General features: G+C 46.2%; 1 protein-coding gene across 4 annotated transcripts in view; it reads right to left on the bottom strand.

Moving 5' to 3' along the window:
* Positions 1-4,838: 4,838 nt before the first annotated feature.
* The window catches only part of FAM120A (family with sequence similarity 120 member A), a 46,452-nt gene continuing 34,835 nt past the window's right edge, over positions 4,839-16,455 (bottom strand). For 3 of the 4 annotated variants that reach the window (XM_058813240.1, XM_058813241.1, XM_058813239.1), the window contains exons 13-18: positions 15,288-15,497; positions 14,226-14,409; positions 13,232-13,369; positions 11,692-11,833; positions 7,879-7,975; positions 4,839-5,422 (exon numbers count right to left, since the gene is read on the bottom strand). In XM_058813240.1, the coding sequence (XP_058669223.1) occupies positions 5,111-5,422; positions 7,879-7,975; positions 11,692-11,833; positions 13,232-13,369; positions 14,226-14,409; positions 15,288-15,497 (1,083 nt within the window). In that variant the 3' untranslated portion in view covers positions 4,839-5,110. The remainder of the gene's footprint in view (positions 5,423-7,878; positions 7,976-11,691; positions 11,834-13,231; positions 13,370-14,225; positions 14,410-15,287; positions 15,498-16,455) is intronic. The other variant, XM_058813242.1, reaches the window with a different exon arrangement.

Below are 16,455 nucleotides of genomic sequence, written 5' to 3'. Positions count from 1 at the left end.
CTGTTAAGAACAAGAAACTGGAGTAAGATAACAGAGAAATAAATCACTGTTAGATGAGTCCTCTTATCCCATCCCATCCCATCCCATCCCATCCCATCCCATCCCATCCCATCCCATCCCATCCCATCCCATCCCATCCCATCCCATGCAGTCCATTCTTTCAGATCTTTCTGGAAATGGTTCAGAGGGTTTTGAGGGACATGGGTGGTTTTGATCACTTCCTACAGCCAATGCTCACTCCTCAGCCTCGGTCCTGTGCCTGCACTGGACTGCGTTGTGCTTATCTCCAGGGACTGGAACAAGGATGTTTGTCTCAGGAATGCGCTGCCCTCCCTCTGCATCACCCCTTCTCCAGACACATCTTGTTCTTTTCCAATGGGGTGTTATTACCAACAATCCTTGGTTGGCTCCACAGCTATTCCAGCTATCAGTGCTTGAGACACACGCATTACTAGCCCGTTATCTTCTGGGATGCTACACTTCATCCCATCTCTGTCCAATGGGTGAGACCCGCCTGTACTTGGTGGGTCAGTGCGACCAGGCTGGATTCACTTCAACGGCTTTGGGCGCAATCTGAAGGATCACACAGACTCTCACCGCCGCTGGTACCGCCATCTGCCGTGGGGCTGGATCTGCTGTGGGGCTGGGTCACTGCTATGGGGCTGGGTCACTGCTATGGGGCTGGATCACCACGGGGTTGGATCAGTGTGGGGCTGGATCACTGCTATGGGGCTGGATCAGTGCGGGGTTGGATCAGTGTGGGGCTGGATCAGTGTGGGGCTGGATCAGTGCGGGGCTGGATCAGTGCAGGGCTGGATCACCGCGGGGCTGGATCAGTGTGGGGCTGGATCAGTGCGGGGTTGGATCACCGCGGGGCTGGATCACTGTGGGGCTGGATCAGTGCGGGGTTGGATCACCGCGGGGCTGGATCAGTGTGGGGTTGGATCACCGCGGGGCTGGATCACTGTGGGGCTGGATCAGTGCGGGGCTGGATCACCGCGGGGCTGGATCAGTGCGGGGTTGGATCAGTGCGGGGCTGGATCACTGCGGGGCTGGATCAGTGCGGGGCTGGATCACTGCGGGGCTGGGTCACGGTGCTCCTGGGCACCGGCAGCACTGAAAGACGTGCATGGCCTCATCCTCATCTCGTCCCAGCGCAGGAGCGATGGCTGCACGGCCCATTCCCCATTCCCCATTCCCCATCCCCATTCCCCATCCCCATTCCCATTCTCCATTCCCCATTTCTCATTCCCCATTCCCCATTCCCATCCCCATTCCCCATTTCCCCTGCTGGCTGCACCAGGCACGGGGGCTCCGTCCGGCGGTCCCCAGAGCCGCTCAATGAGAGGGAGAGCGGCTCCAGCCGCGGGCAGGGCTTGTCCCAGCTCCCGTAACCCCGCACCCCTCGGCGGCTCGGACCGGGAACAGCCCGGGCGGCAGCGGCGCTCCCCGGGCCCGCCCCCGCCGGCCCGGGCAGGAAGAGGCGGAGCGGCCATGGCGGCGGCGATAGCGATGGCGGCGGCGATAGCGATGGCGGTGGCGGTGGCGGTGGCCGTGACGGTGGCGATAGCCATGGCCGTGGCGGTGGCGATAGCCATGGCCGTGGCGGTGGCAGTGGCCGTGGCGATAGCCATGGCGATGGCCGTGGCAGTGGCGGTGACGAGGCCTTCCTGGCCCGGGGCCGCCCTGCTGCCCTCCCCGCTGCCCGGACACGCCTCGCAGGCGGGAGCCCGGAACAAAAGTGGGCCGGGACGCTGCGTTAGGAATGCCCCGAGCCGAGCCCTTCCCCGCTGCCCTGCCCTGCCCTGCCCTGCCCTGCCCTGCCCTGCGGGGACCGGGGCAGGCCGGGGGACAGCCCGCACTGCCGGGGACCGGCTGCGGCACACGCCGAGCATCGCCGCTCGTTAACACAGACGGGTTGTGAGGGAAGAGCCCCGGTGCTGTCGCTGATGGCACAGAACGGACAGTGGCCCCACTTCCCACCCAAAGAGTGGATTCTCCCAGTTACACTCTTGTGTTGGAGCTGGCTAATGAGATACTGGTCACACCGGGGCTTTCCTTACCGAGAAGGTGGTCAGACCCTGAATTATGGTCCTGCAGAATGGGTCAGTGTCCCAAATTGTCAGTGTTCAAGGGGCAGTTGGATTATGTCCTTAAAAATTGGCTTAAATTTTTGATCAGCCTTGAAGGGATCATGCAGTTCGACTCAATGATCCTTGTGGATCACTTTCAACTGAAATATCCCATATTCTATTCTAATTCTATTCTATTTCTATTCATAAATTCAGGTGTCAAAGATGTTTTTCAGGAGCAAGCCCAGGCAGTGGCCAGTCATTCCATGGGCTCACCGATGCTGGAGTCAGTTCAGCTCTCTGTGAGAGGACTGCGGCAGTGCTAAATGCATCTGTCCTGCAGGAGCTGCCCGGGACAGCGGGCAGGAGCGCCGTGCTGGTCCCGAGGGCTGCGGGGTCACAGAACATCGCTGGGCACTCACAGCCCAGCCCGTTCCCAGGGCACCCACACCGGGACTGGCACTGCCACACACACCACGGCCATGCACCTTGGCTTTGCTGGTGCTGGCTATTCCATGCCAGCTCCCAGTCTGGACTTGAAAAGGAAACCTGCTGGGCAATGGGACAGGGCTTGTCCTGCAGCTGCACGAGAACCAGAAGTGGGAATGCTGTCAGAGCAGAGAAGGGCTGGCAGGGGGCGAGCCACACTGCACGGAGCAGGGAGGGCAGGGATGCCACCCCTCCGGCTGCTGCAGGGGGATCTGTCTCGGGAAGGAGAGACTGACTGCTGTCCCTTGTGGAAAACACAGCTGTGCTTCGGGGCAGCGCAGGGGGAGCTGTGCCCACTGCTCACCCCAGGCTGTGTGTAGCTAACACAGCGAGCTGACAGGCACGGCAGGGGAGAAAGCCCCTCAGCTTACAAAAGGTGTAGATCTGCAGCTCCTCGTGTTCTGTCACTTGGATCTTGTGTAACAGACTCATTAGATCCCAGCTCTGTAGAGGCATTGCCCACCACTCTCTCACTGCCCACCCCCAACAACCTCTGTGAGCACCTGCCGTTCTTTTTCTTTAAACAACTGCCCCATTATTTCTGGTTCATTTGCATCTCTTCACCCATCTGACATTTAAAGGTGACATCTAAAGGAGCTGCACACACCAGCAAGCCCGGGCATGATTCCAACCAGGTGTGGTGTCCCCCAGCAGCGAGTGAATCACAGAATCCCAGAATGGTTTGGGTTGGAAGGACCTTAATGCCCATCCAGTGCCACCCCTTCCAAGGGCAGGGACACCTCCCACTGTCCCAGGGTGCTCCAAGCCCTGTCCAACCTGGCCTTGGGCACTGCCAGGGATCCAGGGGCAGCCACAACCAAAGGCCATGCTTCCCTTCTCTGCCTTTTAGGAGGACACCACAGATCCTGGCAACTCAACCACTTGACTTGGGCATAGGAAAAACTTTTATTTACATGTTAATTAAAAAAATACTTGACAAAAAAGGCATACAGTATTTTATACTAAAAGAATAAAGATTTTTATTAAGCACTGTAAGTTGCATTCAATAGCCTTCAAAGACACCACACCACAATCCATCTACAACCAGCCAAACCCAACAGTAGTTCATTCTTGCACAATCCATGAGTTGGGGCAGAACTCCCTTCAACTTACATTAAGATACCTACTTAGCTCTGGCGGGCAGGGAATGGGGAATTACACCTCATTTCTGATCACTAATGTGTGATGAAGAGCATCAGGAGAATTATATGAAAACGAATATAAAGAAATGATTCTGATTTTGAAGTACATTAAGTTTGGAAACACTAACAAAAACATCAAAATGATACAGGTATATTTGCTTATACTAAATTCTTGATGGGAAAGTTCTCAAGAACAAGCCATTTGTTTCCTGCTACAGAAGGGGGGTACTTTTTTTTTTTTTGAAGATCAAAGCGTTTTTTTTTTTGTTTTTCACAGAATTTCATATTTGCTAATATGAAGGCATAAAACAGCAACAGAGAACAATAATGCATACAGCAATGAGTACACCAGGGTAACGTTGATATTCAAAACGGCTAGATAATTTTTTTTTAAGTTTTAGAATAAATGCAACAGAGGTCAATAATCACAAAATTTTAAGGTTAGAGCAAGATCAGTCAATGACTAAACATAGTTAACATCTTTTATAGGACTATTACTGATTATTAGCTTTTTTTGTTTTGCAAATGGGCACAGTACTTGTAAGAATGGAAGAAAGAGGACAATAACATGCATAATATTAACTACACACTTTAAAAATCATGAACCATGCAGAAGTTTAGCTCAAATAGTAGTACTAATGGTCTACGTCTGATTCAAAACCACATAGTTCATTGATCACGGATGCATGGTATTAGTCACAAAAAGTTTCCTAACACATTGTGTTTGTTTTGAAAGGTCGTTTGCATCTTCTATGATTTCAAGTTTATCTCCGTTTAACTCGCTCGTAACGTATGTATGATGTCTATTGAACTCAGCAGAACTGCAGTGTTACTGAGAATTGGTAGTTTCGAGAGTTTGCACATTTTTAACACAAAAGAACCACGGCAACGGTGATGAGATTTCAGAAAGAAAAAACTGTGGTTGTGCCTTTTTCCCCCCATAATCATGAAATCAAAGCCTTAAAGAAAGCTTTATTGTGACACAGTAATGCAAAATCAAATATAATGGCATACATATGGTGCCAAGTACTAAAAATTATAGTTTTAAGCTATATATACTTAAAGACTGCCAAAATTTGTTTTCTTTATATTTCAAAAAACAAAACTACAAGCTTTTGTCATAACCAGTTTAAACTTTATGTATACTTCATTTTAAGTGCGGGAGTCAAATGCTCTTCATTCTTTTTTTTTTTTTTTTGTTTTATTGTAGCATTTTGACTACAACTGGTTAAAACTAAAAAATGTGTTGTTTAAATCTCTGACATCAAAGAGGGATCCGAATTTCCAAAGTCCTCATTTTTCTCTTACGGAAAGGAAAAAATGTACGTAACTGTAGGCTCTCTTTCTTTCCAGATATTCCTAATCCTGACCCTTCCCAACATCCTTCACCCTCTATAAAAAATAAGTTTACTCTTCTTTTTTTAAGACAGTGGCCTCAAGAGCATCATCTTTATGGCAAACACTGTCTGCATTTAGTGCATTTAAATGAGGATTCGTATTGCACATTTTAGAGTCATTACTCAAGGCACTTTCAGACTGATTGGAAGCCCTGATGTCTCCTGTATTCCCATTCATCTGGGAAGCTGGTTTTTCCTCAGTCACAACTCCATTTTCAGCCAGGGATCCATCTGAAGACACAAGTGAGGATTTAGATTCCTCGGATTTTGACTTAAGTTCTTTGGCTACTTCTTCTGCTGAAGCAGCGTAAGGAGGTTTGCCCTAGTTGTTAAAAAAAGAAGAGAATTACTGAAGAACCAGTGCTAAAAATGTATATAAATGTACAGTCTGATATAAGGACACTACAACAGGCAGCATGCAGGGCACAGGGTCATGAGTGAACACCAAATATTAGGCATTGCTGAAAGAAGTGGCCCACAAAATACATGGAGAGGTTTTTCGGTGTTCCCCAGAGCCTTCTGATGCCCCTGGGGCAATGCTTTAGTTTTAACTTTGCTGTTGCCCTCCTTTACAACATCAGAGCTACATAAATGTCTGAAACACCAAAACTGAGAATCAATGTCCAGCTGCACTTTGCTCCTCAGTTCATGTGTGCTGTGGTTCAGTGGCAGGACTCTGTGTTACTCAAACACAAACACGACTGTTTCCAGCCAGTGTTTGGAGGAGTGCAGAAGCACCATGCACTATTCCCTGCACCAAGCTATATGCTTGCAAGATTAGGAAAGGCTTTCATAAAAAAGCATATAGTAAGATTGTACAAGACTGAGTACAGCCAAAAAAACTAGACTGATGCAGCATACAATTAGTTATGTATTTGCAATTAATCTTAGTGTTCCAGAAACATAATAGCCTTTAAACAAACCAAAATAAGCAGGTTAGGCTGCTAAGAAGCAGCACACTGGTCTGTCACATTGTTCACAAAGTCAAGTGCTAAGAAATGGCTTATGACAGGGATGCCTCAAACAGCAGCAAACAGCTCTGCAGTATAAAAACCTCCACTGTCACCTACTGGAACACCTGCAGTAAGCTGCTGAAGGGTTTTACAGAAGAACTTTGCAGGCGAGTCAGAACTGCTGTTCTCCAGCATTCTCATTATCCAGATAATCACAATTCTCAGTCCCATTGCACAGGTATGGGTGATCACTGTCACCGTGCCTCTTTACAGACATCTTTAAATTCAGCTTTCAAGACATGCTTTAGTTTCTTTCCAGAACAAGAGTGATAAGTTTCATCTTGGGACAAACCAGAGCAGTCTGGCGTGTTGGATAAATCCAAAGAGATTGTTTTGGTCAGATTCCCAAGCTGAGGGGAGGAAGTGCCTCTGGCTGAGCCTGGTCCTGCACAAGCACTGCCTCAGTGAGGCAGAGGGGCCACTGGCACCTCCCAGCCTCACCTGGCTCTCACAGTCCACTCACTGCATGGAAACTTTCCCAAGTTCTCCCTGCCATATGCATTTTAAATAATCTTTTTTATCTTCCTATACAAGAAACATCCTATATGGCCATGATGACCACAAAATGCAATGAGCTCAGGTCCATTGAGAATGCCACTTATCTTCTCCAGGCACAATTTTACACACAGGTCCTTGTGATCACAAGTATTTACCATCCAAATTACAGATCATTATTAAAAATGCAAATACCCAACCTTGATGGCACTTGTCAAGACACCTGCAGCTATTACCTGAACTGTACTCCCATATGTACACCTGTAGTAAGCCTGGAGTATTTGGGAGCTCGTTTTCAGGATTTCCTTTATTTCAAAGCTTAAATCAGAAATTAGATGCTCTATTATTAACACAGTGGTTTCTCTTCTACTTAAAATGTAAAGTTTCAGATCCACAGGTACATTTGTAGACATATAGTCTGCGTACACAGCAATTTAACAAGGAAGAGAAGTATTTGAATTTTTACACCTGTAAAACAGTCAGTTTTACTGGAAGTTAATAGTTCCTTCATTATCTACTGCAGAACATTCTTTTACTGTCTGACACCTGAAAACTTCCCCCTACTCTCAGGTCTCTCTGACAAATGGCATGTCCATATGACATATTTATTGTGGAAGTTTTTCCAACTATTTACTACTCATTCATCTAAACTGCATAGCAGCCAGAACCATGGAAAAGGAAGAAAAACAGAACTCTGAAAGCAACTGACATCTCATACAGGTCAGCAGTGTGCCTCAGCTGTATTTGAAGGATCCATGGAACAGACCGAAGTCATGATCCATGGACGTTTTGCAGGGTATCACCAGGAAGGAACCTGCATGCTCAGGGGGAAAGGCTGCTCTGCTATTCCCAAGTTTAGAGTGACCTTTTAGATCTGGAGCATGGCAGCAGCAAAGATCCTTCACTGCTTCATGAGTCTGGACCGTGGTCCCAGAAAAAAAATTGGGGAAGAGTGGGGGCAGGAACAGAACTGCTAATTTGTTTCAGCTTTGTATTTCTCCCATTTTCTAAATTTTCTTCTACTCCCATGGCTGGTTAGAGCTGTGTAGGCACAAGATTCATGTCAAAATACATTCTTCCACATCTGTCTGTAGAAGCAAAGTTTGCTTTAAGTGAGCTGTGACACAGCCTGTCCTGTCACCGCTGTGCGGCTCACAGCCTCCACGGGTCGCCAGAAGCACTTGGAGCTGTGAAAGTGCTGCTGGTCTGGGGTGCAGCCCAGCCCAGCCCGTCCCAGAGCGTGCTGCAGTCAGGCACATGGCTTCATTACCTGAATTGCTCCCTGGCTTTTATAACCTCGCCCATAGTACCTTCCACCTCTTCCAAAAGTTCTTATCACCGGAGTGGAGATAACTCCTCTAGGTCGCCTGCAGGGGTGGGGCAAGGGGAGAAAATAAAACACTGATCAGTTTTCTTTACAACTGCTTTGCATTTAGTTTTGCCAGACTATTATTTCCCTAGCTTTACTGTCTAGTGCCTATCATCAACACATTTTGAAAGAGGAAAGATACCTAATTCGGAATTGTAGGGTTCTGCTGCTTGCAATTGTATCAAACCCGACAAAACCTTTTGGGTCCGGAGCAATAAAATGTCTCTTTCTAGACTTCCTTTCAAAAGAAACAATAAATTATATTTTCAAGCTCTGCAGAAACATCTTCCAAGTGTCAAATTATCCTCATGGCACTTTAAAACCAGAGCTCAAAATACTTTCACCATACAAAAATAGCAATTTGAACCACATAGAAAGACATTTCCCCCATTAAGTAACAGCTTCCAACGTAAACACGAGACAGGCTCTGATAAAAGAAAGTAAGGCAGAATTAAAAAGTTGTGTAGGTACAAAATTATCTAAGAAACTGAGGGAATAAATGAGCTTCACCTTTATCTGGCATGTGGCAATTGGTAAGTTGGGATGCCTTCCAATGAAGACTCCCAAGTAAGACACATTAGGCAGTGGTTTTTGGTGTGATTCAGTACAATTACATCAGATGAAACCAAACTTTCCCACCTTGGTCTCAGGCTGTGCCAGGGAAGGTGGTTTAGATTAGATATATTTGGAAAAATTTGTTCACAGAAAGGGTTGTCAAGCCCTGGTACAGGCTGCCCAGGGCACTGGTGGAGTCATAATTTTGGAACTGTTCACAAAACACATGGACGTGGCACTTGGGGACATGGCTTAGGGGTGAACATGGTGGTGGGTACTGGGTTGACAGCTGGACTTGATGATCTCAGAGGTCTTTTCCAACCACAGCAATTCCAGGATTCAGCTACAATTGCTTTAACTCCATCAGCTGCAGAAACTGAATTTCCCAATCATTATGTTAAGAACTCTTACGTAAATGTTCTCCTAAAAATTCCTTATTTTCCCTACCAGAGATCCTGGATTGCTCTAGAAGCCTGGGAATGCCCTATGTTTGCTCTGGATGTGCTGCCTGATAGTAGGAGGTGGTGGTGTGACCCCTGACTCCACTGGGGCTGGCTGTGTGCTGCTCAGGCCCCTGAGCGGAACTGCACTGTGCCCCCCAGTCTCCTCTCATATGCTGTGAATTCCCACACTGGGCACTAAGAGATCAAATTCTGGGGTTTAGAAGTGACAGCAGAGAATGAACAGAGGAGCTGTGGTTTGCACATGAGTCCCTCTCACTGTGTTCCCTCCTTGCCAACCCCACTGGCTCTCTTTTTACAAGGTCAAAGCGCGTCCTTGAAGGAGCTGTAAAACTTCTCCTGCCCAGAAAATCACACTAAATCCACTGCTGGATCGAGGCTAATGCAAAGCAGCTGGTACAATTTTACACAAGAAGAACAACATCTGAACTCAGCATTGCAGAGACATGAGGCAATGGGGTGAACAAGCCTGACTCAATCCCCTCTGCTGAAAGAGATAAAAATGGAATACAAGTGTGCAAAACTGGGCCATGAACTAAGACAACCTGCTGTGCTGTTTCCTAGTTGTGACCTTTGTAGGAAATAACCTCTGCCAACATGAACCTGCTGTTAAAGCACTGGATCTCAGGGCAAGGCTCTTCCCCCAGAGGGTGCTGGCCCTGCCCAGGCTCCCCAGGGAACGGGCACACCCCCGAGGCTGCCAGAGCTGCAGGAGCCTTTGGGCAGCACTGCCAGGGATGCCCAGGGTGGGATTGTTGGGGGGTCTGTGAAGGGCCAGGGGTTGGATTACATGATCCTTGTGGCTCCTTTCTAACTCAAAGTATTTCTGTGGTTCTGTCTTTAGGTAGAACCCTTAACATGATCATGTTTTCCTATTGGTTCTACTTTAGCACCAACTGACCAAACAGGAAAGCTGCCTGCAGTCATTCTACCTCTGGCCTATTCTAGTAACTCTACATGTGACCAGCACCCTATCAGTGCTGATCTGATGGAGAGAGGAAGATCTGGCATTGACAATTTTCCTGTCTCTTTGGGGTGACAATCTGCACCAAACCACACTGCCTTAAGACAGTACCTCCAACAAAAAGAAACTTCAGGCATTTTATCTCAAATTGAAATCTACTACTGAAAAATCATATTTCTCTGTCATAAAGGTACTGGCAGGAGCAGCAACACCCTTTCAGTGATCTGTTCACTTCCCAGATAAGGATGGTTCTCAGTTCCTGGCTACTGATGCTCTGTGTGAATCCAGGTATTTCCCCCTTCAGGAGATGGAGGAATTGCTGTCCTGTATGGATGTAAGTGAGCTCTGAGCCCCAGGCTGCCCACACACGCTGGTTTTGGGAGGACACACAGTGCACATCACTGGGAGAAGCCACCAGCTTCTGTTCATATATCCTCATGAAGAACAGAACAAATGATCATCCAAGAACCTCATTTCAGTGCTAAAAAAGGTTATTTTGTCCCCTGGTACCCAAGCAAACCTCATTCCTCCCCCCACCTTTATTCACTCCCCATCTCTCCAGATGCTGCTCTGGACCAGTGCAGGGCTCCCAAACCTGCCCCCACACCCACCCAGGCACCTGACAGCTGTCTGAAACACCTAAAACAACACTCAATGCTTCTGTTTTGGCAGCTGGATCTCATTCTTGAGAGCTGGGCAGTCCTAGCTAAATGAGGTCCCCTCAAAAGATCAGCTCTGCAGCCACTGAACCTGCTCACATTTGTTCCCAGAGCTCCTGCCTCTCCCTGGCCCCACAGCAGCTCCAGTTCTCCCAGAGCTTCAGATTAACCCAGCTCCTCACTCAGCCCAACACAACATGCATTCCAACAGCTCTGGCTGACTCCAGCAGGAAGCTCCATAGTGCACACTGGAGTAAATGAACAGAGAGATGAAATTCATGCAGTGCAGTCTTTCACACTGCTGCTCCCTGGTTCAAGGTGGCAATAAGTCCATCAGCTTTACTGCACTAATACAGACGGACACAATACACAGTCCTTTAGGATTGTCTCCTGTAATAGACACAACCTTAATGAAAGATAAAGAGAGTTCTGTAAGACACAGAACCAGCAAGCCTAGGGAAAAAATACCATCTTAAAAGTAACAAACTAGGTATTTTTGTAACAAAGTACTTGCTTTTCAGACATGTTGTGCACCTATAACTTCAGCTGTAGTGAAATGAAGTGGAAGAGCTACAGAAATTAATATTCTTTTAAGCACACTTCCATCATGACTGTAACAGAGAACTACTAAACTCAGAAATGTCCTTCAAGAGTTTTCTGCTTCACAGGATTACATAATGTAGTTATTAAAACTGTTATCATGCTTCTTGATAAATGTCCTTCCACAAAAAGGTGTTTAATGTAATGCATCTACTGGTTTCATGGAAAAGTCCCAAAGTCATTTCCTCACTCAAAAGCAAGCTCTGTGTTTGTGTGTGTGTATATATATATATATATATATATATATATATATATTTCAGATTCAGTATGAATTTTATTTGCACATAAAAATGCTTATACCTGTAACTGGTGAAAAGCATCTTAAAAGGAATTCTTGAATATTCAGTGGGTATAATTCACCCTATGTGCCCTAAAGTGTGTCATATGCAATCTCTACTGCTTCGAGCTTCTGTTTTCCTTGCTTCCTCAGACATTAAACCCCAGGTGAGCAGCACATCCCCAGGCTGGCACTTACCCTCGGGCTGGTCCTCCCACGGACACCACCTGCAGAGGAAATGGCCCTCTACCCCCTCGTCCACGTCTGCTTCCAGCCCAGTGGCCGACTACAGTGCCGGCAATTTCAAGTTTCCCTCCCTGAGAAGGAATAGGTTGGACTCCTGCACATAAAAGCAAAACCAAACTTTGATCTTCACAATCATCACAGTAAAGTTCCAAATGAATGGAAAGCTGGCTTGCCCAGATTTCACCACCCCATTTCCTCTAGGGATACTGTGAGGTTATTGCTCATTTTGCAGTATTCCAGAAGTGTTAGAACTCCAAGAGCCTGTTTCCCCCACCCTTTTTAAAAAATAGATATGAATTCTGAAAAGAAAAATTGTCTGACATGAATGCTTCACTTTCAGTAATTGAAAATATACTTGAGATAGGCCTCAAGAAACCAGGGGAGTTTTACAAGTTGGCTGAAGACTGTTTTTTTTTCCTGAATTCTTGAAGAAGGAATTCTTGCAGGTTCAAGGCACTTTTTAGCCAACAGCAAGTATCAGCATAGATCACACAGATTATATTGGCAATAAAGAATTTACTAGGCTGGACAAGCTGTACTAACACTAAGTTGCTATAAAAATGTACCATTCAAACAGATCTGGTTTAAAAGGTGTGTTTATCATTTCCCCTCAAAGAAGGCAGCTGAAGTTACAGTTGTCTAAGATGCAACTACATCTTCTGTTCAAGTTGCTCATGTCTTTATACTAAATCAGCTCTGGGGCATAACACGTATTTCAAGAAATCCAGGTATGTGAATTGAGCAAGATGTTACTGGTAAGACCATCAGCACCAAAAGGGTTACAAACCACAGCATTTATGCAGCCATAATTAGTCTCCAAATGTTATAGGCTGAGAACTATACTACTGCTTACATCCAGAAGGTTCCTACTTCTCTGTGCAAGTCCTTCATCTCCAAATGCAGATGGTTTGCAGGGCCAGAGTTATCCACACATGAAGCACTAGAGGTATGTTTGCTCTTAGAATAAAAGCTCAGAGGCCAGAAACAACAGCTAAATATGTGGGAAAAATTTACCCTCAACAAGCTTCCATCATCTCACATACAGGAAGTAAGCAATGGGCACACAGGTAGGGAAGTAAATCCCACTCCTGTGTCCACACCAGCACTAATGCCAGCAAAGAAGGGCTCAGCAGTAATACCAAAGACAGTCATTTCTATGCTAGGTCTTTGCAAAAAGCTCAACTGTCCCCAGATTTTGGAAAATCCCTGTTAATACAGAGGCCAGTGGGTTACACATGCCCTCTTGGCCAGTGGGAGACAGGCTGCCTGCTGGGTTTGGGCTCTCCTGTGTTTGGAAGAGGTTTCTGGCACGAGGAGCCTGGGGGCTTGCGGCAGGGATGGGAGCAGAGCGGACAGCAGCCGGGCAGGCTCTAGAGAGGGAAGCTGAGACAGTTAAGGAGACAGGGAGTCAGAAGGAAAGCCTCAGACCAACCCGTACAGTGGAGGAAGCCGTTGCCAGAAGCTCTAAGAAAAGGGGTTTGGGTATAATTACCGCCCTGAAACTTGCTAGTCCTGTTGCTGTCATTGCCAGAGAAGGCTCCGGAGTGTCCTGCCGCTGCCGCCACCCGGAAGGCCCGGTAAGTGCCTGTGGCTACGGTTTCCCCATAAGGGCCTCCAAAGCCATAGACTCCTGTTAGACCCAGGGTAAAGAAAGACAGGGGAAAAGCTGTGAGGGGGCCAGGCAACTGGGAAAGCCCCAGCAGAGAGGTTGCTGCCTCCTTCCACCCTTGCAGAGGCAGGCGGGAGGGCTGCACTCCCGCAGGCAATACTGCAGCACCGCCGAGGGAGCCCTGGCCAAAGGCATCCTGCTGTCCCAGCCAGCAGGGAGCCTCTGACCCAAAGGGCAGGCCCTGGGGCTTGGAATGGAATCCCAACTTCTGTGGCATGGTAAAGGCTTGTGACAACTTTTTGGCAGTGAGCATTGGTAGCTACAGTCAGGGCACCCCTGAAGTGCCTGTGGCCAGTATCTCTACACCTCTGGGCCTTGGAACGGAGAGATTTTGAGGAAGTGAGCAATCCTAGGAACAGCCTGCAATGTTTATGTCAGTATTTACACTTGAGGGTGCCAGTGGCTATATGACTGCAGCAAAACACAGAGGAGTGGGGAGGGGGAAAGGTTGTCTTTAGCCCTGACAGTTAAACTGTGTCTGATAATTTATAAATGTTTTGAACCAATTTACTGTGCAAATAAAAGTTTTTTCATACTGCCCAGTGTCAATCTATTCCTCTTTTTTCTAATTCTACAAAAACAGTAAAAATATTTTGATCTGGCACAGTTACTAAAATCCTGATGAAAATATGCAGCAATACAGCACATTCCATATCACTGGGCTAATAAAAGCAACCCCAAAACACAGTGGCAGGCACATGCCAACACAAGCCCACCACTTCCTTTTCTGTATTTTCCCTATGAAATTGAGCAGACCTGGCAGTTTTGGGAATGTGCAAGGTATGGTGACGTGTGGCACCGCTGTCCCATCACTTACCAGCAAAGCCTCTCCCCCTGCCCTGAGGTGGTGGGACTGGCCCAAAGTGTCGAGGATACATAGAAGCTGGATAGAAAGGCATGGCAGGTGGAGGTGGGAAAGGGAGAGGATGGTTCTGCCTGGAGAAATTTAATCCTTCTAGGATGCTCTGACGCATCTTTTCAACCTTGGCTGCCTGCTCAGCCTAGGAATAAAGAGAAGGTCACAGAGGGACATTAAAATTCTCATTTCAATTGTATAAAGCTACATTTACATAACAAATTCAAAGGAAAACCCAAAATAATACAGAAGTAGAGAGAGAATCATCATCCTAGACCTGGACTGCAACCCAGAGTCTGTGCATAAAGGCTGAAGCATGCCTGGAGGATTATAACCCTGAGAAGGGACCACAGCCACCATCAAAAGCAAACTTGGGATCAGCTTCCCTCAATTCACAAAAAAAGAAGGGATACAATTTCATATCTTTCAAAAAGTTAAAAACAAAAAAGTTTGGGTTATTCAGTAAACTGTTTTATCAGTTTCCTGGTTTTACAGGTAGATAGTAACTTCGCATGATTTGGATAACACAAAAAAGGCCTTTTTTAAGATTTTAAGATGACTGTAATTTTAAGATGATTGTATTTTAAGATGATTGTAAGAAATGTGAAAAGATTTTGAGCTGAGGACCCCAGGAATGACTTTACAATCTGTCAAGTCAGTTAGAAAACACCAATTTTCTTTACTACAAACCCAGTGCAGTTTAGTATTTTGGACAGTCTGACCCAAAAAGGTGGGACTTGAACAAATGAGCAGAGTTTCCAACTTGGCCATTCATCACATCAGTGTTTCCGTTTTCAGAGAGAAAAAAAAAATCAAATTCAACTTGATGCCTCTTCTTCCAAATCTACCCAAAAGCCATCCTACTCATCAAGAAATAAGGAACTAAACAGCAAAACCCACCCATTAGCCATTCCCCTCATATTTGCCTTTCAAAGCAGAGGTGACACATGTGGTAAATGACAAGCCAGGCCATGGAACCCTTGTGCACACATGGGACACTCCATCACCCTGCCAACTACACACCTGACCATCACAGAGGTCGATGAGCGGAACTTTCTCCCGGCTTGCTTTGATGAGCTTGGTCTGGAATAATTTCCCATCAAAATACATCCAGGGACAGCAGTGCTCCCATGGAATGGGCTGTCCGCAGGCGTCGTTGGCAAAAAGAGCCATGTCCACACCGCTCATAAAGAGAGCAGACAGCTGGATTCCACGGGGATCCAGATTCTCAATCTGTTTAAAACCAGAGTAAATACGGTAAGATCGCAGTGAGATATAATTCAAAGTTATTCCAATAGTTACATTCTTTTCAAAACTCTTGCAAACGGAGGGATTTTAAAAGGTCATCCAGACTTTCACAGGTTTGAGCAGAAGAATGCACCAGAACCTCACACCTGTGCATGCAGAGCTGCCATCTTCAGAAAAGCTGTTGTCCCATCCACCTGCTCTGGAGACCAGAGATAAACACAAACCCCTATTTTCTCAACACAAAGTGCAGGAAACTATTTCTAAAGACACTTACAGGAAATTAGCATTAGAAAACTTAATTGAAAATTTTATTCCAAATAATTAAGTGCTTCTTAGACGTGTGGCAGAACATCTCAGGGATGAGCTCAACGCAAAATTCCATTTTTCTTCCCATGTAACACATTTCTTTCTCAACTCCTTTATAATGGTTTTTCTATTAGTTTGATTCAAGATTTTGCTTTAAGAACACTTTAAGATATCTTAATAAAAAAGTAGTGTGTATGCACACAACAGCTTTATTTAGGATGTAGGATAGGGACACTAAGGTAGAACTAAACAGTGAATAATAGGCAGTGGTCAAAGCAAAAAGGATTTGCTTGCAGCAAGTGTATTTTTAGCTCTAGCATAAGAAAATATCACTCCTGGTGTTCTCTGAAATACTTCCCAAAATATCAGCCTTTGCTTGGGAACATTTTCAAGACCTTGGTATTAAATTTTAAAATTAAACTCCATTACCACCTTCCTTATGCATAAGCAACCTTTAAGAGCCCAAAGACTCTACTGCTCATTTTGCAGATACATGGCTGGGTTCAATCAATTTCAACTGCTCTTTACGTCTGACTTCACAAACTGCTTCCTGTGAGGACAGTAACAACCCTGAGGGAATTACTGCATCTTCCAGCTAACCAATATATCTTATGGAAATAATCCACATTACTTTATG

This window comes from Ammospiza caudacuta, chromosome 12 (assembly GCF_027887145.1).
Source record: "Ammospiza caudacuta isolate bAmmCau1 chromosome 12, bAmmCau1.pri, whole genome shotgun sequence".
In the NCBI taxonomy this organism is placed as follows: domain Eukaryota; kingdom Metazoa; phylum Chordata; class Aves; order Passeriformes; family Passerellidae; genus Ammospiza; species Ammospiza caudacuta.
Note: the sequence above shows the minus strand (reverse complement) of the source record. Positions and strands in the feature narration are given on the sequence as shown.